Source organism: Typopeltis vanoorti, chromosome 20, assembly GCF_054136105.1.
Source record: "Typopeltis vanoorti isolate ZY-2024b chromosome 20, IOZ_Tvanoo_1.0, whole genome shotgun sequence".
NCBI lineage: Eukaryota > Metazoa > Arthropoda > Arachnida > Uropygi > Thelyphonidae > Typopeltis > Typopeltis vanoorti.
Genome location: NC_143568.1, coordinates 105,496,656 through 105,521,607, shown reverse-complemented (window position 1 = coordinate 105,521,607; position 24,952 = coordinate 105,496,656). Strand labels below are relative to the sequence as shown.

Genomic DNA, 24,952 nt, shown 5'->3' with positions numbered 1-24,952 from the left:
TTGAGGTCTCCTCATTGGGAGCCAGACCCGGGAGAGATACCAAGTGTGAAGTAAAGCAGAAGTCATATACAGTATATTTCAAAATACAAGTAGCCAAAAGGTGCCTGACCTTATTAGTAAAAATCTCTGGATGAGACAAAGATGTACTAAGACAAGTGATACGAAGTCATTTGCCTCTATATACAAGTAGCTTAGACGTGAATATATTTCACGCGCAAATCATGGTTTTGCTTACTTGGGAGAAGGATCAAAACCAAGTTTAAAATGTCTTGGTATCTTTAACGTATAATACACCCAAGGTAAACTTTCCGTATATAGGTGCGCTTCCTGGAAACATGGATTTCCGATAACTGACTTTTAACCGGAAACTGTATTTCCTTCACCTGATAACTAGTTATACAACACAATAATCTATAACACTGCCAAAGTCATTCTGTAACTGTTAAAAAGAAAATTCTTGATTCTAAATTGTACTGTGACCATGTTGAGCATTGTCAGACAATGCCTAGTTATTTTATATAAATAACTGGCTTAACTGGTTTACTGCCGTAATAAGCGAAAATAAAATAAAAATAAAATCCAACAGGTTTCGCTATCTAAATATATGTTAGCTTCCTCATCTTAAGATATCGGTTAAGAAAATGCAAAGAAGAAAGCTGTATACAAAGAAATCGTTAAAAATATGAACTCTGAAAATGCAAATCTGTTTTCTGATTTTCCTTTCAACATTTAAAATAGCAATTTTTTTTTTATTTCTTTCCAGTGAATATTCCTCAATAAATTTAATTTTTTGACGACTGGAATATTTTATTGTTTATGTAGTGTTAACTGTTTTTGTAATATCACTCTTCAGCTATCTTCTTGCATTTTGTAAACTAGCATCCTAACCTTGACGAAGAGATGGCGAAAAAAAATGTTTGGTTATTTTCTTATTTGTTATACTTATTTGTACAATAAATCAAGTTATTATATAACCCTAGATCAGCATGTATATTATTTATTGTTTTTAATAACTAAATTACTGGGCGTAGAGATTCCAATCATTTCTATTTATTTAAGAATGCAATTTAAAATAAACAGATATTTAAAGTAAATATTTCGTTCCTCCAGCAGAATTCCAAAATTATAAGTGTATAAATTAAATGCCATAAATTGCGAATAGTAAACAGAGTAGAGTGCCCTACCACGGTGAGTCCTTGAACTAATTGGAGGTGTCACATAATAATAAACTTAGTATAAAATCAATTTTATAAATGTTAACTATTTACGCTCAGATGTTTAGATACTATAATTGCATTTGCTAGTTAAGTCATTTTTCCAATGGTTATCATTTAGTTATGACATATTAACTCCGACATTACATGGATTTCTTCGTAAACTATATAGCGATTTAAAACACTGCGCTGTAAACAAATCAAAAGATTGATATATTTCGAGTGATGTAAATATCATACGATTATTCTGTTGTTATTATATTATTCTAAACGTGATATATTACTTTTTATTAATTTATTCTAATACAATACCACTAAAATGTGCTGATTTAATATAGTTTAGATAAATAAATTACTTATTACGACAACTAAAATTTAAAATTTGTCAATGAAAATAAGCAACATACACACTAAGCTTCGTTCTTGATATAGGTGGCGCTTAAACATGACGTTTGCTTCTGCGAGAAGGCTAATTTTTTGCAAATGTAATAATAATTCCAAATTTAACTCTTCTGACAGGTTCCTATAAAATTAGCCAAAATTATTGAATATAAATTTATTTCTGCTCATGACAAACTTTAGCATTTAGGACTATGGAGGATTATCTAAATTGCATATTGGTTTCAATTATTTATTTCTTTGCGAAAAAATGTATGTTTTTTTTCAACATTACTAACGAATAAATTTATTTATTTGACTTTTTTTTTTAAAAAAAAAAGCTTTGTCCCTTTATACATTTATTGAAATAAACTAGCATAACAAAGAGTATATAATATTATTAAGAATTCAATTTTTTAAATATTTTTAGTCATTTTTCCAAAACTGGGAAGGTTGCTCAGAATAAAATTCTTTAGTGCAGAAGTCCGAAACTTTTTCCGGAATGTTGTATTGCAGGTGATCGAAGAAAGAAATCAGAGAAAAGAGGTGAGACCTGATTTTATTTACGTACTAAAAGTGAACTATGATTTTCAGAAATGGGATGATAACTCTGCTTAAGCAGTGTTGACTGGAGGAAGAGATGAGTGCTATAAATCTGCTAACACCTTTTATTTCCCAAAGGAAGGCCGTTTTAGCCAATTTTTGGAGACTGTAGGGAAGTTAGTCTCCACCGTAGCCAATCAGAAGTAGCCCAAATTATCAATGATTTTTAAACATCTCGTGAAGAGAGCACGGCAGATAACTGCACCCATCTCATTCTCCTTAACACGATATATTATACTCACAAATCGCGTGGGTTCTACAGTCGATTTTATTGAAGGGATGATCATATTTTAAAATGTCTAAAATAAGATTAGTAGTCGTGGCTTAAGTGTTGAGCTCAAAAGTGATATATTTTGGCATTTTATGTGCTTTTTAGAGTTTTACTCACATAAATGACAGTAGAGTTTCGAATGGTGTTTAGTGTTCTTCAATGGCCAGGTAGATATCCCAGAAAATGCAGTAGATCGTATGAAATGTTAGATTGTGTTCGGCAGTAGCCGATTATATTCCTTTGAGGCCCTAGGCGCAAATAAATAAATATAAACGTCCACTAAATTTTTAGAGGCATATTATCTTTTTGCTACGTAACTTTTGAGGCCCATCGAGACGACGAGGCTCTAGGCCCGCGCCTATTGGGTAATGCGATACTGGTTCAGATGAATATCGTCATTTTGAAGAAAGAAATAGTAAAAAAAACCAGACCAGCTGAAACGCGTTTATAAGTATTTAGGAAATGTTATTTTATGACTTTTTCTTTAAATAGTGATTTGGAAATGGAGCTTGGCAACCCAAACTCTTGACTTGGAATACGTTTAAAGAGATTCTCTACAATTATGTATCCAATGTCTTTCAAGTAACAATACCCGAGGTTAAGCGATTTTTAGCCTGTTGACAGAGTTAATAGTGCTTCTGCTTTCCGTAAGTCAAGGCGGATCTCAGATGAATGCGCAAGGGTTTTTCCACCCAGAAACTCTGGTTCTTTGTCATGAAAACAGGCAAACCTGCCAGAAGAATACAAGACAGTGGCATGATATATTTAGTTAAAAAAAAGTTTTCACTCTCTAACTACGAGTAAAAAAGGTTTTGGGTTTTCGAAACGTGCTACTTCCATGGATTGGGAATGCTTTTAGATGAAGCCCCTGTTTATTCAGGTTTGACAACGTTTCCCGTTGAATTCATGCTGAAATGAAGAATTTTCGACTTATCTTAACCAACGTAGGTTTACAATGCCTTTATAACTTTAAATGGATGGGACACACAAGTTATTTGCATGGAAATCCTAGTCAGTTTGTAAGCATATTTTAATCACTTTAATATTTACCACATTTGATTAGATTTTATCTCATTAAAAAAGAAAACGAATAAGCTAGTTAAAAAGCCACCCTTCATTAAATATTAAAACATCATCTCCAGCTTTATCGAGTTCGCATATCACTAGCGTGTACGAGATGCGTTGGTCTAAAAGTGTTGGTAAATATTCCAGATGTCCGAATGATCATGAAATTAATTTACTTTTGGAATTTTATACAATAGATTGAACCTTTGTGTTGACGACTGGTATAGCCGAAATGTATTTCTTTTCAGGCAAAGAGTGATTTCCTTGAATTGATGATGGATGCAGCCAAAGAAGCTCCACCTGTGGAAGACAAAGATGCTGATGCAGAAAACGAGGACGAAGAAAACAACCGGAAGATGTTCCAGTATAATCCTCATTACAAGAGTAAGTAACATTCGAAATTATTTATCCGAACCTGTCTAAAATTTACGTCAAGGTAAAAGGCCCTTAATTTTATTGAGTAACTGCGAGTCCATAATTGCTGATGTCTCAGCAACTGCGAAAAGTTCTGTGAAAACAATTGCAATAAGCTGTAATGTTATAAGTTGAGAGCTCCTCTCCCATTACTACTGCCAAGCGATTACCTTTCTACATGAGATGTTAATTGATTGGTAGGTCGGTTGTCATTGATATGTAGACCTTTCAGCGCACTTCATCTATACTCAAATGAAATATATGACTGATGCACACCAAGCATATATGCACATTCCAAAACTGGGTTCCGAATTATGTTGAACGCATGAATTTGAAATCAATAACTGAATTCAAACAGTCCTCAGAAGATGCATGCGTAGTGTAAACCGAGAAGTTAGTTGTTATATACAGGGTGTTCGGGATAAATTTGACATATTTATAATTAATTATATTTTTCCGTAAGTTACATGTATTAACACACACTTCTCTTCATTTAAAAGTTTGGACCCTTCTTCATTCATATACAAGATGTCAGAAAGGATGGATAGCTGGAACCCACCTGAATCATGGAAGAGAATAACTTGTATCATGATAATTCGTGCCCGCCATCAAAATAAGGATATTACGACTGCTTCCCAATGCTCCCTGAATACAGTAAAAACAATCAGGCATGAACTAGAGACTTGCAATGGTGACTACGAGGATGTAGCAAGAAGAAAGATCCCTAGCAGACGATCTGATTGCGTTCGTACAGCAGAATTCCTCGCAAATCTGCAGGAACAGGTGTTGAAGAACCCTGGCATTGAAATTCCGGCTTTGTTCGTGGAGTTGCTAACTGTAGTCAAGCCCTGGATAACAAGGGTAGCCAATGGTAGGCCGTATGTATGGCAGCAGGATTCGGCCCCTTGCCACACCTCTGGGAAAAGTCAAAAATGGTTGTCTGAAAATTTCTACGACTTCACCAGTCCAAATGTTTGGCCTCCAAACTCCCCAGACCTTAACCCCATGGATTATTTTGTATGGGGCGCAGTTGAAAAAGACACCAATCGCACTTCCAGTAATACAAAAGCCCAGTTAATGGATAAAATTAAAACAGTTTTTGCGGCCCTTCCCAGGGAGACTGTAGCATCAGCTTGTTCGAGGTTCCGAAGCAGAATTGAAGCTGTGATCGATGCTAATGGTGGTTATTTTGAGTAAATCTTGTTGATAGTATTGTAATTAACTCTGCCTGTAATGTTTTTTTTGTCAATTCATTAAATTTAATAGATACAAAGAAGATTTTCTTTTTCCTTACGAAACTGTCAAATTTATCCCGAACACCCTGTATATACTTGTTCGTATTGCAGGAAATATTATTAATAATGGTGGAGATTTGCTTATTTTATTTCGTTTAATTATTTTGGTGAGCACATTGTGATCAAGACTTGACTGACAGACGAAAATATGCTTACAGGAACAGAATGCTTGGAGTATAATATCTTCAGGGTAAACAGAAGATGGAAGGAATGCGTATTGCTAATGATGCGGAGAAATTAAATCTTTCGAAGGCAGTAAATCCATAATGAAGGTAGTAGTGGTAACTTGCGGTGAGTTTGAATCTATCTAGTAAAGGATAGCAGCCTGAAATTCTGGTGGTATAAAGGTCTTCAAGTTTAAAGGCAGGTGACTATGCAGGTTATTGATAAATTACTTGTGCATCTACGAGGACCATTGCTGTTTAATTTGTACCTAAATGATATAGGAAATAGCCTGAAAGGAAATATTCAGTTATTTGCTGACGATGCGAAATTAGGTAGAGTAATAGTTAATCAAGGCGATGTGGGAAGCTTGAAGGAAAATTTAAATATCTTGTCAGTGTGGGCAAAAGATAATGGGTATCAGTTTAATGTAGAGAAATGTAAAGTTATGTATTTTGGGATAAATGGATTACAAGCTGTGTATCACATTTAGGACATTGTACTCCAGGAAAAAGATGAAGCTAGATATTTATTGGTAGTGGTAAATAGAGAGTTAAAGTTTAGAGGGTATATTGCTAAGGTTGCTAACGTAACCCATAAGATTTCTTGGCTATTGAAGAACACATTAATTAGTGGAGATAAGGAAGTTGTTATCCCTCTTTATAAGCCCTTGATACGCCCACATCTGGATTACTGTGCTCAAGTCCGGTTCCCTGGATTTATTGGAGATGTGAAGCTGTGAAGAAGATTCGAATGCGCGGGACCAAGATGGTGAGTGGCCTTTGGAATGTTCCTTATGAGAATTGAAGGTGTGTGAATTGCAGTAGTTGGTTGATAAGAGAAAAAGAGGGGATATGATAGAAACATTTAAGTTGCTTAAAGGATTTTATAGGATAGATGGGGGGAAAATGTTTCAGCACTTGGCTAGAGGGACCAGAACAAGAGGTTATCCCTGGAAGTTGAATAAAAGTGTGGTTCGTAAGGGTGTGAGGCCTAGATTTTTTGCTTGGAGCGTTGTGAATGAGTGGAATGGGTTGCCAGAATCAGTCGTGAGTGCTTCATATGTTAATGGGTTCAAGGAGAGGTATGATAGATTGTGTCTCCTGCGATGAGTCTTCGGAACGCCATGGAAATGCCCGTACATACCCGTACAACAACAGCAACAACAACAACAATAATAAAACGAAAAACAGAATTATTTATTGAGGTTTAGTGAGTGTTGTTAGGAAAGGTGTGGAGACTGATTTTATTTTTTCTATCTCGGCGAATGGTAAGCGTGGAATACGTTTCTGAGATTTCCTTATAATAATAATAATAATAATCACGTGTATGATTTTAACGTAACTATCAATTGTGCTATAATTCTAATTAGCATTTCTTATCATTTACAGGTCTCAGTCAGGACGAACTGCTGTCCCAATGTTTCCTTTTCTTCATCGTGGGATACGACACAACTGCTTCCGCCCTTTCTTTTATGGCTTACAACTTGGCATTAAATCCCGAATGTCAGGAGATCCTTTTACAAGAAGTTGATCGCACTCTCGAGGAAGAAGTATGTGTTCTTGCCAGTCACCACTTTATCTATGATTTACTTAAAAATAACAGTTTTATTTCTGCATTATCGCGTCCGAAACGATTCTTATCGTCATGTCAATCCTGTAATCAAAGTCTATATTTGTTATTGGCTTTAATAAAACGAGGACTTTGAACAATTGGGTATATTTGCTCACCAATTACCTACATATCTTATCGTTGTATTGATATAAAGCAGGATAGCGATATTTTCAAGGTCTTTCTCTCTCTCTCTTTGTGTGTGTGTGTGTGGTATTAGTACTTTTATCGGGATCACTGTCAAATCTTTGTCCTCTAGACAGCGTCCATTTCTCTAGTCCGAAGACAATTGTGATACAAGATTGATTTAATGATTAAGCCATTCAGTTATGAGACCGTTAAATTTATAAAATCAGTGCAATTAAGTATTTGTTACTTCCTTAAATTTAAATTGCGTAATACTTTTAATTGTGTGATACTTTGGATACATTCTGACCCATGGAACCATCCACTAAAATTTGTTGGAAGTAAGTCAAGAAAAAATTACAGACTGACTCCACATTCCAGTGTTATCTGTCTTCTTATTGGGTCCAGAAACTTCTTTCTAACTGCAAACATAAGACCAACACGTGTAGAAAATCGCTTGTTTATTAGTTAAAGCAATATGGAATTTTGGAGCTCTAACAGCCTGAAGATTACAGTTTTCCTTTCCGAAACAATCAGTGGGACAAATGATTGGTATCCGGCTTTGCATTATCACAGCTTAAATTATTCTGAAGATTTAGTTGGGTGTCTGAATCGGATTTGGATCCTCTCGCTACATTTTTTCTGTTATGATAGACTCAGAACTTAGGAGCTCTGAAGGATTCGAATTCTGTGACATCAGTAATAATGTATTTCAGGGTGTGCAGTTTTCTGCTTCTGCAGTAAGAATCAGCAAAGTGTAGGATGTCCATTAAAATTGCAGAAGCGGAATTAAGGAGTTCAATATAATTAATGAACAATTTTATATTCTTGAAGTTTGGTACTTTCTGAAAAGAAGTGTATGAGCAATTGTGCGTTTCTCTTTAAAGAGTTAAAAGTACAAAAAAAATTCTTTCTTGGACCTGAGCAATGTGGATCGAATCCAGAGGATTTTTTTATTATTAAACGTATGATTCAAATATAAATGACTGTGATCTGCTTTACGCTTGTGCGTAAATCCATACGTACCATGCGGGCATTCGAAACCAAATCCAATGGAATCGATTGTTAATTCTCATTCCCGTGGTCTCCTGTGTCTGCATATTGCGCGTGTTCTTCGGGCCGGTTTGCCTGTTTTACGAAAAACAGCATAATCGAAACTGACCGAACTACGTAGTCTCGTATAAGAATATAATAATTTTAATTTTTAGTAGCAGTACTTATTTTATTATGTAAAACTCTCTCTCTCTCTCTTTCTTTCTTTCCTATCCATACCCAGCGGTAACATGATTATTTTGTCTACTTGTTACTAGGGAGAATTTAACTACGATAGCATTCAAAAGATGAAATATTTGGATTGTGTAGTTTCCGAAACACTTCGACTGTTCCCTCCGGCTGTAGTGTAAGTATTTTAGTGCTCTACACTCGTGTGAGTAATACCGTTACGTTCAATCTTTTCTATGAAAATATCTAAAGAAAGTTCATATTAGGAATTATACTTTAATTAATGAACAATTTTATATTCTTGAAGTTTGGTACTTTCTAAAAAGAAGTGTATTTTCATCAGACCAAAAAAGACCATATATAAGAAATCATCATTCATAAGAAATGCTAAACATAAAGTTATTACATTTAATATGGAAAAAGGAAAGTTAATTATGCTGTTGCCAATGATACCATCTCAACCCTACACGGACGAGTTGTTTTGGATCAAACGTGTGACCTTGCCACGACTCATTCAGTGGGTTGAAATATATTGCACTCTTTCGTTCAACATCTATCAGAATGTTTTGTGAAGCCTAAAAGAGAAAACTAGTTTTTCAAATTGCCTTGACTATGATAGAATACCTTATTTTTTTTTTTTAAAATCTCTCATGATGTAGAATAAGTGATCGCAGACCAAAATATCGCTAACATGCATGTTATGTCTTAATTTTGTCTTCAGAACTGCAGTAGCTTGTAGGATGTCCCGGAAAATCTGTTAATTCTATTTTAATTGGATTTCATTTAATTCTTTGGTAGACACAGTTATTTAATGGTTAAATAATAATAATAATAATAATAATAATAATTATTAAAATCAATATGATGGAATTAAGAACTTGAATTTTAAGATGGGGAAATGTCTTGTATTGCGTCAGTTTGGATTTGGTCAATCATGAATATGTTTAGGCCTTTCAATGACGTGCTTAATGATATCAAAAATCTACGACCTATCTCCATGCTTTGATCCACCTTTAAGCTCTTTGAAAGAATTCTACTTAAAAGAATTTCACCACTCATCGAAAGAGCATTCCCGATTGAACAAGCTGGCTTCAGGCCGGGAAGAAATTGCTGTGAACAAGTCCTGGCCCCGAGAACACGGATTGAAGCAGGTTTCTAGAAGAAACTTAAATCCGAAACCAATTTCATTGACCTAGCATCAGCTTATGACACAGTCTAGATCTAGATTATAATATTTCCTAAACCTAGGAAATATTATAATGTGCAAAAAAAATTTCCAGCTTTTTGAATCCACTCTCTCTAACAGAAAGATCCGGGTCCATATTGGTAGAAAAAAGAGCAGTCCCTGATTCCTTCACGGTCTCCCACAGGACTCTGTGTTAGCCCCTTTACTCATTAACATCTACATGTATGACTTACCAAATACCAGCTCAAAGCATATGTACACCGATGACCTAGCGTTCCTACATCAATCTACCTCCTTTGCCAACCTGGAATCAACCTTGAACACAGACCTGAACATCCTGGAAGAGTACTTGAAGCCAAATCCAACAAACATTATGTCTATGGCATTCCATCTGAACAATGCAGAGGTAAACCGACTCCTCAACCTTTCTTTCTGTGGAAAAATAGTAAAACACGAGCCTCTTCCGAAATACCTTGGAGTGAGCCTGGACAGAAGCCTAACCTATAAAAGGCACATCACCAACCTGTCCAACAAAATTAAAACGAGAAACAATATCATTTCAAGGCTTGCTAGAACAACCTGGGGTTGTGGTGCAGAAGTCCTAAGGTTGTCTGCCCACTAGCGCTCGCTTTCTCTGTAGCAGAATACTGTGCTCCCTGTGTGGGATAAAAAAGTGCACACACTAACATTATAGACACCCAGCTAAACTTTACCATGCGCACAATTAGTGGGACAGTGAGAAGCACCCATCTCTCCTGGCTGCATGTCCTTTCTAACATTGCTCCACCAAATATACGGAGAAGACAAGCCTCGATTAAAGAATTTAATAAAACAATGAACAACCCATTCCTACTCCTGCACCAGACTCTCATAAATCCAACTAGTCTTCGTCTAAAATCTAGAAAGCCTTTCTGGTCCATGGACGAACTCTCTTCAGCTTCTCTGCCATCAACACCTGACATGTGGAGAGCATACTGATCCAACGATCTCCCAACAAACCGCTTCCTGGTAGAAGATCCCTGTGCTCTGCAGTCTGGTTTTGCTCTTCCTAGGAAGATTTGGTCATCAATCTACGGGATCAGTACTAACCAGGGCAGATGTGGCTACCGACTACATAAATGGAGGCTGTTAGACCACTCTTATTGTGATTGTTGTCCCAAGTCCCAGAGGATCACTCATATTGGGAATGGCTGCCCAAGGAGCCAATTTCATGGTGGTGTCCTACAGGACATCCACAAGGTGACGGATGAGGCCCTGGATTGGCTTTCCAGACTGGACATTGACTTGTAGCTGTTTTGTATTCTTTTTTCATAAGAATAAATAAATAAATAACGTGCTTTTCTATTTTTAAAGGGTTAAAACACTACTTGTTGCCGAAAATTAAAAGCAAAACTTATAGTTTTCTTCAGGTTGTAACTGATCTTTGTCTGAATGCAAAGGTTTTGGATTCAGACAAAGTCTGAATTATTGTCTTTATTTTACTTGAATCGCGAGAGAGCATTTCTCAGCACACCATCCTCCAACCACTCCTTAATCGTACGTCTGCCCGATTATAACATAACACATGACAGATTTTTACTTCTTTCACCAATAATTAGAGTGGATTTTTTTTTTTATACAGAACGCATTTCAAGATAAAATATAAAATTTCAGATAATTGTATTTGATCATTTTAATAGTTTCTTTGGAATTTCATGTTGAATGCCACTGTAATTAGTTAAAATGCTGGAATTATTCTGAATTCCTTGCAGCTTAGAGCGAAAAGTGGGAGAAGAATATAAATTGGGCGATACCGGACTCGTCTTACCCAAAGACATGATAGTGGCGGTTCCAATCTATTCCATCCATCACGACCCAGAATATTATCCTGATCCTGAAAAGTTCATTCCAGAGAGGTACGCATAAGAGTTAAGAATTTTTTTATCAACGTCTATTTTGAAAACATTTCTATTTTTGTCATATTTTTTTTTTAATTTTAACTGAATTATAAAATTGTATGTGCTTACGTGATATGTACTGTATATGGATTTAGGACTATTATCGCAAACCTAGTAGATTCTGCGTAATTGTTAAAACTGAATTTAAATTTGGAAGTGGATTCAAAATCAAAATGACAACTTTTTCTTTCTTTCTTTTTTTTCCGTCAAGATTTACTCCCGAGAACAAGGCTAAACGACATCCATTCACGTACATGCCATTTGGAGCCGGACCCAGAAATTGCATCGCTATGAGATTCGCATTGATGGAAGCAAAACTGTGTTTGGTAAAAGTACTGAGTCACGTCAGGTTTAGTGTTTGCCCGGAAACCAAGGTGGGTATTATAGTTAAATTTTAAGAGAAAATTTAATTATGAAAATTATAACCAAACGAAATTTCAAGACATTTGATCCTAGAGCTGAAAATCTTCTTCTTCTTAACATGGATTTTAGGCCATGTGGCCTGTCCTGATCTCATGCCATCTCTTTCTTGGTCTTCCGATTCTTCTTTTTCCATTTATTTTGTATCTGTATAATATTTTTGGTAGTCTGCTGTTGTCCATTCGATTTAAATGTTCTGGCCATTTTTGTTTATACTGTCTTATGTAGTAATTAATTGGTTTTATTTTCAAGGATTGTAAGATTTCTTCATTTGTTTTGTGGTCCCACTTGGTATATCCAGCTGTTTTTCTGAGGAACTTCATTTCTGCTGTTTGGATTCGTTTTTCATCTTTCCTTTTCATGGTCTACGTTTCGCTTCCGTATTGTAGAGTTGGTTTTGACAAGACATTATATAGTCTGATTCTTGTGTGTTTTTGTACCAGGGATGGCTTAAATATATTATTTATTATGCCATTTACTTTGATAAAGTTTGATATTTTAGTGTCTATGTCTTTTTTTTCTTCGTATGATAGATCACATCCCAAGTATCTGAAAGTATTTACTTGTTCTAATATTTTATTATCCATCACTATTTTACTTCTTATTGGGTTTTCTCATTTGAATGCCATTATTTTTGCTGTTATTCTTTAGATATTGTCATATTATATTGTTCTGATATACCATTTAATGATTTTAATGATCTTTGTAAATCATCTTCTGATGTAGCTAATACTATTTGATCATCTGCAAATAGTAGTGTATCGATCTTCATTTGTGGGATAATTTGTATACCAAATGGGTTATAGTGTTTCCAGATTTTTATAATTTTATATATATATATTGAAAAGCAGAGGTGAGAGAGTACACCCTTGTCGTACTCCTCTTGGTCTATCTTTCCATTCTGAGATGTGTTCTAATTTAACTGCTATTTTATTTCCTGTATATATTTCTTGAATGGATTGTAAAAGTTGGTTTGGTATGTTTAAATCGGTTAATATTTTAAACAATTTTTATCTAGTTTTGACGATTTAGGACTAAAAGTAACTCGTCGATTTCATTATTTTATAACGAAAAACGCTGTAATTAAAAAGCACTTGCAGTTATGAAGACTCAGTATCGATAAAAATCACAGTTTTTATCACTCCTCTTCTCTTAAACTGTTTCAAGATCAATTTATCAGGAGAACCATAATATACCAAAACAGGCCAACTAGCTATAGAACACAGCAATTTAGCAAACAAATAAAAACATTTAAAATATTCAGTTATTACGGGTACATTATCATTTCTGACAGAAATAAATTACTGCCAGAAATTTATCTAGAAGGTTCTGAATTCCATTAACTGCTTGCTCTATTTTAAATTTATTATCATATATTTCATCAACATAAAATAAATTGAGGTTGCGCGCGCGTGCACACACTCACATGAAATGTTACAATATTCGTTGACTAACCATTATTCTTTCTTTCTTGACAGGTGCCTCTTGAATTCTATTACGGCTCAGGTCTTATGCAGCCCAAAGCTGTGCAGTTAAAAGTGGAGATCAGAAACCACTCCGATGAGGTTTCCCAATGATTGGAATTCCAATTTAATAAAAAAAACCGGTGAAAAACCACGGGATGGTTCTGCATATAATTTTAAAGTCTATCCAATTTACATGAATTTTCTAGAAGAAAAAAATTCATTTGTTTAAAAGCAAGCAAATAAAATTAATTAATTAAAATAAAACTGATGTTAATTATATTCGGAGTTGTTGGAAAAGACGTTAGCATTATTGCAGAATGTTGAATTGCACATCACTTGACTACCTCTGTAATTAGATAGCTTTTTTTTTCTAATGTTTTTATATTCTTTGTATATGGACAAAAGTGCTCAATTGTCTTTCACTGTGATTTATCTCATGCATGTCAAAGTAAATTTTGTTTCTGAAATTTACGAGTAATGAGTAATTACTCAAATACCTAATAATGCCACACCCATATTGAACAAATCTGACCTTTGTCATGATCGTAGGAATTGAGATATGAAGGATGAAAGGGTTGAATAAAGAAATAACCAAAGTCATTGTCCAGCGTAATATCCAACCCTTAATTCAGCTAATCGGTATATAATCAGTATCCCCAATGAGGGATACTGATTCGCCCAGTTTCTTTAAGAATACTAAGACATGAATTTTTTTTTAATTTTTAATATATTATTCACTTTATTTTCTGTTTTTAAACATTTATTCAAAAAGAGTCATCAATTATGAAAGACTCGTCCAGATGTTTTGCTAGGTATTTTGATATTTTGATTTTTTTTTTTTTTTTTCAAACTTTACTGTAAAGTTAAATAATCGATTTTGTTGTCAGTTAATTTATTGCAGTGTTTCCAAACTTTTCCTATTAATGCAGTGGCGGGCACATACACATTACTGAAAAAAAAAAAAAAAGAAAGAAAGAGAAAAAGTTATTTATTACTTTTCATTACAAAGCATGCTATATTTTTTATGACTGTAAAATTACCCGATGCGTTATTTAATACGAATCAGAATTCTTTATAATAATTTTTATTAGTTTGTTCGTTTTTTACAAACAGAATAGATCTTGATCAAAAGATGACGCCATTTCTACTCTCGAAATGTCTTGTATAAATTTTATTCTTCAAAATTATAAATAAACACATTACTGTTTATTTATAATTATGATGAATAAAATTTATGCAAGACATTTATATTTCTAATTATATTTATATTTATTATAATTATATTTATATACGCAATGCGCACCGTTTCCATGACAATCAAATAATACATTAAGGAAGTAAGACTCTATTTAGAGCCTTATAAGGAAGTGTAATGGCGTTACGTCATTTTCGGAGATCAATGAGCGCTCATTTTATAAAATAGTTGCAAGAAACGGATTAAGGCTTAAACGGATTATGACAGCGAAAGGAAACATGTCACCATGAAATAAGTGGTGATGGAAAAGCAAATATTTATCTGTAAGCTTACAGAAAGTAGTGCGTCATAGATTGCAATTATTCAGGAAGACGTAGATTCGCATAGTGACGTATGACAAACATTTCTTGAACAGACTGCATTATTATAACTATAATATGGTATTTTATTATATTATAGTTATATAACTATAATATAATATTTAACACGCTTATTATTGACAAGCATGTTTTAAAACACAATTTCTTAATAGCTTGTATTAATAATCAAACCGGATATTTTTGAAACGAATTAGCCTTGAACCAGAATGTTAACACATCGCCACCAGCGTTGACAGACAAATGCGTTGTGGCTGTTTCACTAATTTTACATAACTTTTTTTTTTTTTTTCTGTCAGTAGGTCATGAAGTATTTCGAAATGGATAGCAAGGTGGAAAATGCTAATATTTAATAAGTTGCTTTTTGTGGGCAATAGTACGTGAATTGGCTAATGTGTTCTTAGCTGAAATCCGTATTATATTATATTACAATTCACTTGTGTGATCCAAGTAAGGGAATATAATCAGTTGACCGTAATGGCGTTAAAAAAGCAGCATGTCGAATGGCATGCTGCTTTTTTTGTGTGTGTGTGTGTGTGTGTGTGTGTGTGTGTGTGTGTGTGTGTGTGTGTGTGTGTGTGTGTAGCTTCGCTATTAAAATGACAATATAAACACCATCCATGTAATTCTGCGTCATACGAACAGCTAAATAAAATGTGCACGTCATCCAGCTGCTGTTTTATTTCCTCCTAAAGTTTACAGAATCGTTTTTAATATTGTGATTAAACAGCCAGCCAGCCAGCCAGTCGGACTGGTTTCAGACTGTATATTATACATTTACCTTTTCTGTTATTATATACTCGAATGCAAGAGGCGTATCGGGCTGTAATTTAGTAGCGTTATTACGCAATTCCGAAGTCTGCTTAGTCTGGGTTATTTTTATGGCTTGCCTAAGAAAAAAAAAAAGCACTTGACTACAAATCTTATTTGTAGTCCAGTGCTAGAATCTTATTTGTAGCACCAGGCTAGAATTGGAATATTAAAAAAAAATGAATTTGATAAAAAATCGAAATTAATTAGATTTTACAAGTACTTTCATATTTCAACCTTAACCCACGCACGGTATTAAGTATAGGCGGACAGCTTTCGTGTGTGGGAGTTTTAATATATAAATACTGCGAACATGAGTGATTCGCATTGCTGTAAGATACCGTGATGATGTTCTAGAATTTCGATAATTACTTGAAAATTATGAGATGTCAAATAACACTAATAAAGGGATTGTTTAGGGAATGACAAGCTGCTTTAGTTCATATTTCATGATTTTGTAATAATGAAAACCACAGATTTTCATTAATGATTTAGAAACCCTAAATTTTAGTAGCAATCAAGATAGCGGTACATCAATTGTTTTGCGCATGCGTTCTAGTGTAAAATGGCGTTCGTATGGTAACAGAAAAGCCTTTTTTTTTGTTACCATGCGAACGCCATTTTTTTTTTTTTTTTTGTTTGCATGTAAGTTTCGTCTTTATATGCTGCTGTCTTGAGGGAGGGGGGGGGGAATAAAAAAAATCCAAATAAAGAGGAACCAGATTTTTTAATATTAACATTAGCATTAACATTAACATTAACATTTTTTAATATTAACATTATTAACAATTTTTCATTAACGAAATCTTCGAAATTTGGTTGAATTTGTTGAGCTGTAATTATTTTCAATATTGCTTGCCCATACCGGTCTGTTAATCTTGATCTTTCCTCAGTTTTATTATTCCTTAAAGTTGAAAATAGCTGTTCGCATAAATATGTGCTACCGAACGTAGATCAAATACGCCTAATTGCACATAACACATTGGGGTATCGATCGACTGATAAATAATTATAGAACTTTAGAATTCCAACATCCACATATTTTTGTTTCAATACGGAATCACACTAAATTTCGATTAATTCCAACTGTAAATTGTCATCAACAGTTTCGACATTAATCGATAGAGGAAAAGTAAATACGTGAAACTGATTTTCATATTTCTTAAAATCTAAAAAGCCTGTGTAGCTCAGTGGATGCGGCGTTTGCATACCATAGCACTTCACCGCACAAATGAAGACTTGCTTTCGAATCTAGTGGGCGACTAGAGGAAATTTTTCTAAGCCTTTTTTCGACCGGTTACCGACTTAGTCGATCTCTGGCACCGGCAAGCGAGTTTTTTCTCCAGAAAACTCGGGTTTTTCGTCCCGTAAACTCAAGAAAATGGACCGTAGAATACAAAAAAAGATATTGTGTTAGAGTTAGGGACCACGAGATGGCAGCACTTGTTGAGCTGTCTCTCTTCACTGCATGTCACTTAGTGATAGCTTTGGGCCAGCTATCTTGGCTACCAGTGGAGATTGGATACCAGAAAGTTAAATAGGGCTAAAACGGCCTGGCCTACTCCCTATACGGGAATAAAAGGCGTTAGCTGATTTTTTTTTCTTTCCAATTCATTTTCTAATAACTTAATTTGATTGGCATATTCTGAAGATTTCAATTTCGGTGATTTTGTTAATAATGATTGACAACATTCAAAATGGGATAAATTTTCTTTTTGAATTTGTTTTTGCCAAAGTAATTTCTGTTTCAAAATGTTAATATTGTCAAATAACATGGTAACTACTTGATGTTTGCCTTGTAGCTTAAGATTAAGTTGACTAAGGTGACTTGTAATGTCAACTGAAAAAGTTGACATTATCCATTGATCATTCTTTAATATTTCACATTCATAATTTTTCGATTAAAAAAAATGATAATTTCGTCCACCAATTCGAAGAATCGCTTTAAAACTTTATGACTGGAAAGCCATCTGATTTCTGTATAATAAGGTATATCCTATATTCACTTTCTGTATCTTCTAGAAAGTTACTAAATTGGCGATGATTAAGGCCCATGCGTACAAATATAATTTACAATTTTACTGACATTTTTAGGACATGTCCAATATTGAAAACTTTGGAGCCTAGTGTTTGCTGATGAACAATCCAATGAAAATGTTGAAAATTATTATTACCTTGTTCTTTGAATTTTTCTTTTAAATTTGTAACAACTCCTTTAACAACACCAGTCATGGCAAGAGCACCATCAGTTGCAAGCCAAACTAGCTTTTTTAGCGGTAAATTGTATTCATTCAAAACTTCCATAAGGGCGTCAAAAATATCAACTCAGTGGTTTTATCATGCATAGGAATATTTTCTAGAAGTTCTTCACTTACTTTTAAGTTCATATCACATCCACGAATAAAAACAGCCAGCTGAGCGATATCCTACATCTATACTTTCATCATTTGCAAGGGAATATGTCTGAAATGTTGGAATTATTGATTTTAGTCGATTCCTTAAATTCCCGGCTATATCATCAATTCTGCTAGCAGTGGTATTTCGAGATAAGCTTATATTTTTAAATTTCTTTAATTGATCAGGACACAAGGCTTCAACTGCTTTAATAATACATTCGCGAATAAATTCCCCTTCAGTAAATGGTTTCGACTTGCTTGCAACAAATAACTGGTTTTTTACCGTAGCTCTATTATCTTCAATAGGTAAATACACTTTGTTGATTTTGAAGTGTCAACTTTAATTCTGATAATTTATCTTTACGAAGTTTCGCCACATATTTCTCATAGTTTTCTTTATGATTTGTATTGTAATGCCTTGTAATATTATATTCTTTGCAAACTGCAATAGAGTTTCTACATATCAGGCATAATTTTTTTCCCTTGAATACAAAAATATTGTAACTCCCATTTTTCTTGAAAACTACGATGTTCTTCTTCAATTAATCGTTTTTTACTCATACTGGTTGAAGGTTTCGACATTATTTTTTATAAATTCTTTATTAGTTATAAAGAAAACACTACACTTTCTTACGACTTGAAAATTGCTAATGGCTAGCCTCTGATTGCTGTGATCAGTGGATGTAGCCGTGTACGTAGACTCGCTCGTTAAAATTCGGTAAATTTCAAAATTTATGCAGTGGTGTAACAAGAGTTTTTGAAATGACAAATAGAAGATTAATTCCTTTAGAAATTGCAGGGCAGTTTGGCATATAAAATAATCTGAAGTGGAAATGTTAAAAAAAAAAATCAGCTAAAGCCTTTTTATTCCCGTATAGAGAGCAGGCGAGGCCGTTTCAGCCCTAGCTAACTTTTGGGGACTGAGTGAGCAGTTCAATTTCCACTGGCAGTTAATCAGAGATAGCTGGCCCAAGACTATCACTAATTAAGTGGCACGCAGTGACGAGAGACGGCTCAACAAGTGCGCCATCTCGTGGTCCCTAACCCTATCACAATATATTTAATGATAACAAAATAATATGGGTTCTACGGTCGATTTTCTTGAGTTTACGCGACGAAAAACCGGAGTTTCTAGGAGAAAAAAACCCGCTTGCCTGTGCCAGAGATCGACTAACTTGGGAACCGGTCGAAAAAAGCATAGAAAAATTTCCTCTAGTCGACGACTAGATTCGAAACAAAAGCTTCCTTCATGCGGTCAAGCGCCGTGGTGTGAAATGCCACATCCACTGAGCTACAGGAAATGTTAATTTTTTTAAATATGTTTATTTAAATCGGTGTTATCAAAATTAAATAACCATATTGGTTACAAAGTTTGGCGGGCCGCATGTTACTTGGGGGTGGGCCTTATGCGAGCTTCGGGCCGCGTGTTTAACAACCCTGGTCTGAGGATGGAAGACAACCGTCGCCTTCTTCTGACCATAACATGCATCATTGTATAAATAGTGTCGTTTTTACTGCAGATTTTATTTAGTTGCAGGATTAAAAATCCGAATGCTATGAAACAAACATTTCTGCAAGCTCAGTAGACTTTCTTGAACATCGCAAGTATTTTAACACCGAAAAACTCAACATTGAGTAACAGATGGAAGTTCATTTTGACTGTGTGTGTGTGTGTGTGTGTGTGTGTGTGTGTGTGTGTGTGTGTGTGTGTGTGTGTGTGTGTGTGTGTGTGTGTGTGTGTGTGTGTGTGTGTGTGTGAGAGAGAGAGAGACTGTTTTTGTTTGCTGTTGATTTTTAACTGCTAAAGATTGCGTTCTTAGACTGTGTTATAGAATATTTAGGCGAGCTGAAATAAACTGTTAAACTGTAATTGAACTACGAACTACCGTTGAACTATTGATCAAATAAAGGTTAACTCAACTGTAGTTGATTTGAACTTGATACTGACCGATTAGCAGTTGTTAGCATTTTAATAGAATTACTAGAATCATTTAAGTTACAAGGAGTAGTTTTCAATTACTGTTTCTATAGTAACGTCCCCATGTGATTAATTTCATGAATTTCAAACCAACTGTCAATGCCGGAAGAATGAAAGGAATTTAAAAAGTTCACTGTGGCGCCATCTTGTAGACAATGTGTTTGCATTAACTAATATTTCGACAGTACCCACAGTCAGAGCATTGGAAGCATTATACTTAGTGCGAATTGATGTGGTGGCTACGGCAAGTCTTCATCAAGCATGGTGATAGTATCACTCATGTTGAGCCGAATGAATACACTTAGTCCTATGATAATACACTTAATCCTATGTGTGTAAGACAGCTTAAATAGGTGTTAATTTTGGAACACAAGTTTAGAGCACAAGTGGGAGGACACCGTCTGGAGCAGGAGCCTTATTAGCTTCAAAATGCGGAAGTTTTTTACTGTCCTGGTAAAAGACCAACGAAGCAATATTCTCTTTAATAATTGCCAGTTCTTCGGGGGCGCAAATTTCCGTGTGTGCACCAGCATGTGCTCACCAGGGGCGCGCGCCAGCCATATGTGCAATGTGTGCGACGCACACAGGCGCCAGGATAGTAAAGACGTCAAAGAGGAGGAAATACTTAAAAAAACTTAAATACTTTAGTTGGCGCCCCAAACTTTAGTTGGGGCGCCAACTAAAGTTTTGCACACAGGCGCCGGACACTACTGGCGCGCCCCTGGTGATCACAATATCCAAGGTGCCAAGACAAATTCTTAATTGTTGTTATTGTTGTTGTCTTGTCCTTTGAAGAGTCTTATATGTTTCCTAGATGTGGGGGAGGGAGAAGTCCGATCACACCTCCTCGTGCCCCCTCCCCCTGAACCCTTGAAGCTCTTGACCAAATTTCTTAAGGTCCAATTTCAAGTTGACTAACGTGGCAACGGCATTCAATTTTCCAAAGAAGAGTCATAGAAAGATATCAACTCTTAATTGAATACGCCAAAAACGGATCATAATATTTTTGTTAAAACGATCGTGTTCGTTGTTAAATATTTCTATAAGCGCGCAGTAGATACTTGGAACTTTAAACTTCTTTGGGTGATGGACTCAGTCCTTGACTCTTCATCCCTTCATCGGAATGTTAGTTTGTGGGTGACGGGATTATTGTGGGTTAATTACCCGCTCTTTGTGAGCATTTTATGCTGTATCAGCTTTCTCTTGCGATGAAGTATTTTGGTTTTCTGTGTTTGAAGTGATCTGAGGGCTTGTAGTCTGCTGCTTGTCGAATTATCTGATTTGGGTGATTATCTGTGACTGTGAAGAATTTTTCTGCAATGCCTATCATGTAGGTCTTGATATCTAGAAGTTTCTCGGTGTAATTAAAAGTTTCTGGTGAACCAAGGGGCATGAAACGCCATTCTTAGACATTTATTCTGGATCGTTTGTAGTCTTTGGATGTTTCGTTTAGTCGTGTGTCCCCAGATGGGTGAAGCGTAAGTTAGTTGGGATCCTATCACTGATTTGTAGAGGAGAATTTCGTTGTTTATGTTTAGGAAGCTGGTCCTATTCAAGAGTGGGTAAAGCTGTGCTATGTACTATATCTGATTAGCTTTACTGGAGATACTATTTATGTGTGTCTTGAAGTTTAGGCATTTATCAAACTGACCTCCTAAATATCTGGTTGAGTTGTGCCAAGGGATTGGTTTTTCCAAACATTTGTATGGTTGTGCTTGGGTCTGCTTTACTTCTGGTTAAGAGTACTCCGGAGGATAACTTGGGGAGATTTGCCATGTATATGGAGAAGAGTAAGGGAGATAGCAAAGAGTCTTGGGGGACTCCAGTCGTAATTCTTCTTTCAGTGGATCTGATTCCTTTGAAAATTAGATCATAATGCCAAATTCTATCAAATGCTTGAGTTATGGCCAGGAAGACTGCATCACCCAAGGTTATGGGCCCATTCATAACCTTGGGTGATGTATTCAACGACTTTGAAAATTTGTAGCGTTGTGGAGTGACGTTTCCTAAAGCGGAATTGTTCGTCATGTATGAAGTGGTTGTTTTCTGCTACCTCTTAAATACGTGTGAGTATATACATTCGGCTATCTTACCTACACATGATAGGAGGGTGATAGGTCTATAATTCTGAGGAAACTGTGTGTTTTTTCCAGGTTTTGGGATTAGGAAAGACATCTGCGATTTTCCATTGTTCTGGAAAGTGATTAGCCACATGATGGCATTGGTAATGGCCACTAGATGCATAATACCTTTGCGTGGGAGTAGCTTGAGCGCCTAATTTGTGATTCCATCCAGATCCGGAGCCTCTTTGTTATTTAGTTTTCTTAAGATTTGATATATTTCTATTGGCGATATGGATTTGATGTTGGATGGGAGCGTGGCGTTCTGAGTTATTTTACGTACTTGGGTGTGCATTTTTCTTATGAAGTTTATATTTACAATGTGATTATTGGGACTACATTGTCTTTCCAAGCTGCAAATGCTTCTGCCTTTTCTTCATCATTGCAAGCTATTCCATATTCACCTTGGATTGGAGGACGAGTGTTATGTTTTGAGCGAAGATCTAATAATTTTCCACAAGGATTGATCTTTCGTGTTTAGGTGTTGTATGTTGTTGTTCCAAAGCTGGTTTCGGTGATCCTTCAGAGCATACCGAACCTGGTTCGTTGCTCTGTTGGTTGCCTGTTTATCTGCGGGATCCATTGTTCTGTGATATTATCTTCATAAGCTGTTTTTTTTTTCTTTTCTCGGATAAAAAGTTTTATATCCTCTGGGAGATCATTTGGCGGTGCACGTGCGGTTACATTTGTTACTTGTGATATTGCTGTTAATATTTGTTTTTCAAAGGATTTAACTGCCTTTTCTATTTCTTCAGAAGATTTAGTAATATGTGGTATTTGGCCAAAGTTTTCCTGGAAGGATGAGGAGATTCGTTTCCAGTTAATAATTGTGGTGGTATTTTCAGTTAAATCTTGTTTGGTGCCTAGTTGCAATATGATGGGGTTGTGATCAGAACTCAAGTCATTAACTGTTTTTTAATATCGCTATATCTAGTTCATAAGGACAGCCGGTTGCTTCGTAGTGAGTGGGTTCTGTGGGTCCTATTACTGTTATATTTCTTGAAGTGGTGTAACAGGTGAGTATTCTTCCGTTGATATTTGAGTTTCTGTTATTCCAGACTGACTGTTTGGAATAGCAGAAACTGCTATTCCAAAGTAGGTTTTCTTTTGGACTTATCCATTAAGGATTTTGGACTTATCCATTAAGGATTTCAGAGAACAGCGACTGCGTGTGTCTTAAGGTGATATCTTTGGCTTCATGAGTTGCGTTGGTTTGCCGGAGTTCAGCAAGTATTTCTTCTATGCAGTTGTTATATTCTGTAGGGTAGGTTTGTTGTGAATGGTTTATTCTTGGCTTTGGGTCTTTTTGGTAGGTTGGTCTTGCTGCCTCAGCGTATGTCCTTCCGTCCGTTGTGGAGACAGTGGTTTGATGGAGGATGTGCGTTCCTGTATGGGCTGATTTGAAGTTGTGTCTTCTGGTTTTGAGGAAATGCTATGCAGCCCCTACAGATTGTGGGGGTGTGCGTCTCAGCAATTTGCGCACTTTGCTGGTTGTGTGTGGTTTTTGGCATTCAATTGTTGCATGTTTTCCACCACATTTAATGCATTGATAATCTGCTTTGCAGCAGCATTGTGAATGGCAACGACGATGACATCGCGTCGTCATTGGTTTGTGTTTTAATGATTCAGTCTTTATGATTAAATCACAAATAATTGCAGATCGTAGATGTGTTTCTGGTCTTTGCTGATTTCTACCATTACTAGAGGATATGGTGTTTTATCAGCTCTATTTATACGGCGGACTTTAGTAAATTATTTATCCCAAATTACTTACAGCTGCACTAGAGGAAGTCTCGAGAAACCTTGATTGGGAAACAAAAGGAATAAACATAAATGGAGAAAGGCTGCATCATCTGAAATTTGCAGATGATATTGTCCTGATAGCGGATAATCTTGAAGATCTGGAAGAAAGGCTAAATCAGCTGAATGAAGCCTCCAGAGTAATTGGATTAAAAATAAATAGAGAAAAAACAAAAATAATCATGAATAAAGAAATTAACCATAGAACTGTGAAAGTTGAAAACCACTAAATAGAACAAGTTACTTCATATGTATATTTGGGCCAACTGTTATCCTTTGAGGAGTGCCAAAGAAAAGAGATTGAACGAAGAATTCATTTTGGATGGATGGCTTATGGGAAAATGAGAGACATATTCAGAAGTGACATCCCTATGAGTGTAAAAAGGAAAGCTTTCGACCAGTGCATACTTCCTGTCCTAATATAGGTAGGAGAAATATGGACTTTAACAGAAGCCCTAAACAAAAAGCTGAGAACAACACAACATCGCATGAAAAGAAGTATGCTAAAAATAACATTAAGAGATAGGAAGACAAATACCTGGATAAGATCTCAAACAGGTGTCATGGATATTGTAAAATACATTAAATAGCCTAAGTGGAGATGGGGTGGTCATATTGCCAGATGCAGTGACGGGAGATGGACTAGAAAAACAACAGAATGGAGACCAATGGATGGAGCAAGACAAAGAGGAAGGCCGAGAAGAAGGTGGAGGGATGAACTGGAAAAATTGCATGAGTGAGATGGATGGGAGAAGCAGAAAACCGAGTGATCTGGAAAATCATGGGTGAGACCTTCGTCCAGCAGTGGACAGAACCAAAAGGTTGAAAAAGAAGAAGATGGTGTTTTATTAGCTTTATGCATACGACTGACTTTAGTAGGTCTGAAGCCTTTGCTTTGGAGGTCGAA

At 35.5% G+C, this 24,952-nt stretch overlaps 1 protein-coding gene across 2 annotated transcripts in view; it reads left to right on the top strand.

Moving 5' to 3' along the window:
* Positions 1-13,840, top strand: part of LOC150095750 (cytochrome P450 3A8-like) — a 38,752-nt gene extending 24,912 nt beyond the window's left edge. For both annotated transcript variants that reach the window (XM_090410131.1, XM_090410130.1), the window contains exons 8-14: positions 2,023-2,138; positions 3,780-3,915; positions 6,794-6,954; positions 8,450-8,538; positions 11,298-11,441; positions 11,695-11,857; positions 13,382-13,840. In XM_090410131.1, the coding sequence (XP_090266257.1) occupies positions 2,023-2,138; positions 3,780-3,915; positions 6,794-6,954; positions 8,450-8,538; positions 11,298-11,441; positions 11,695-11,857; positions 13,382-13,480 (908 nt within the window). In that variant the 3' untranslated portion in view covers positions 13,481-13,840. The remainder of the gene's footprint in view (positions 1-2,022; positions 2,139-3,779; positions 3,916-6,793; positions 6,955-8,449; positions 8,539-11,297; positions 11,442-11,694; positions 11,858-13,381) is intronic.
* Positions 13,841-24,952: the final 11,112 nt, after the last annotated feature.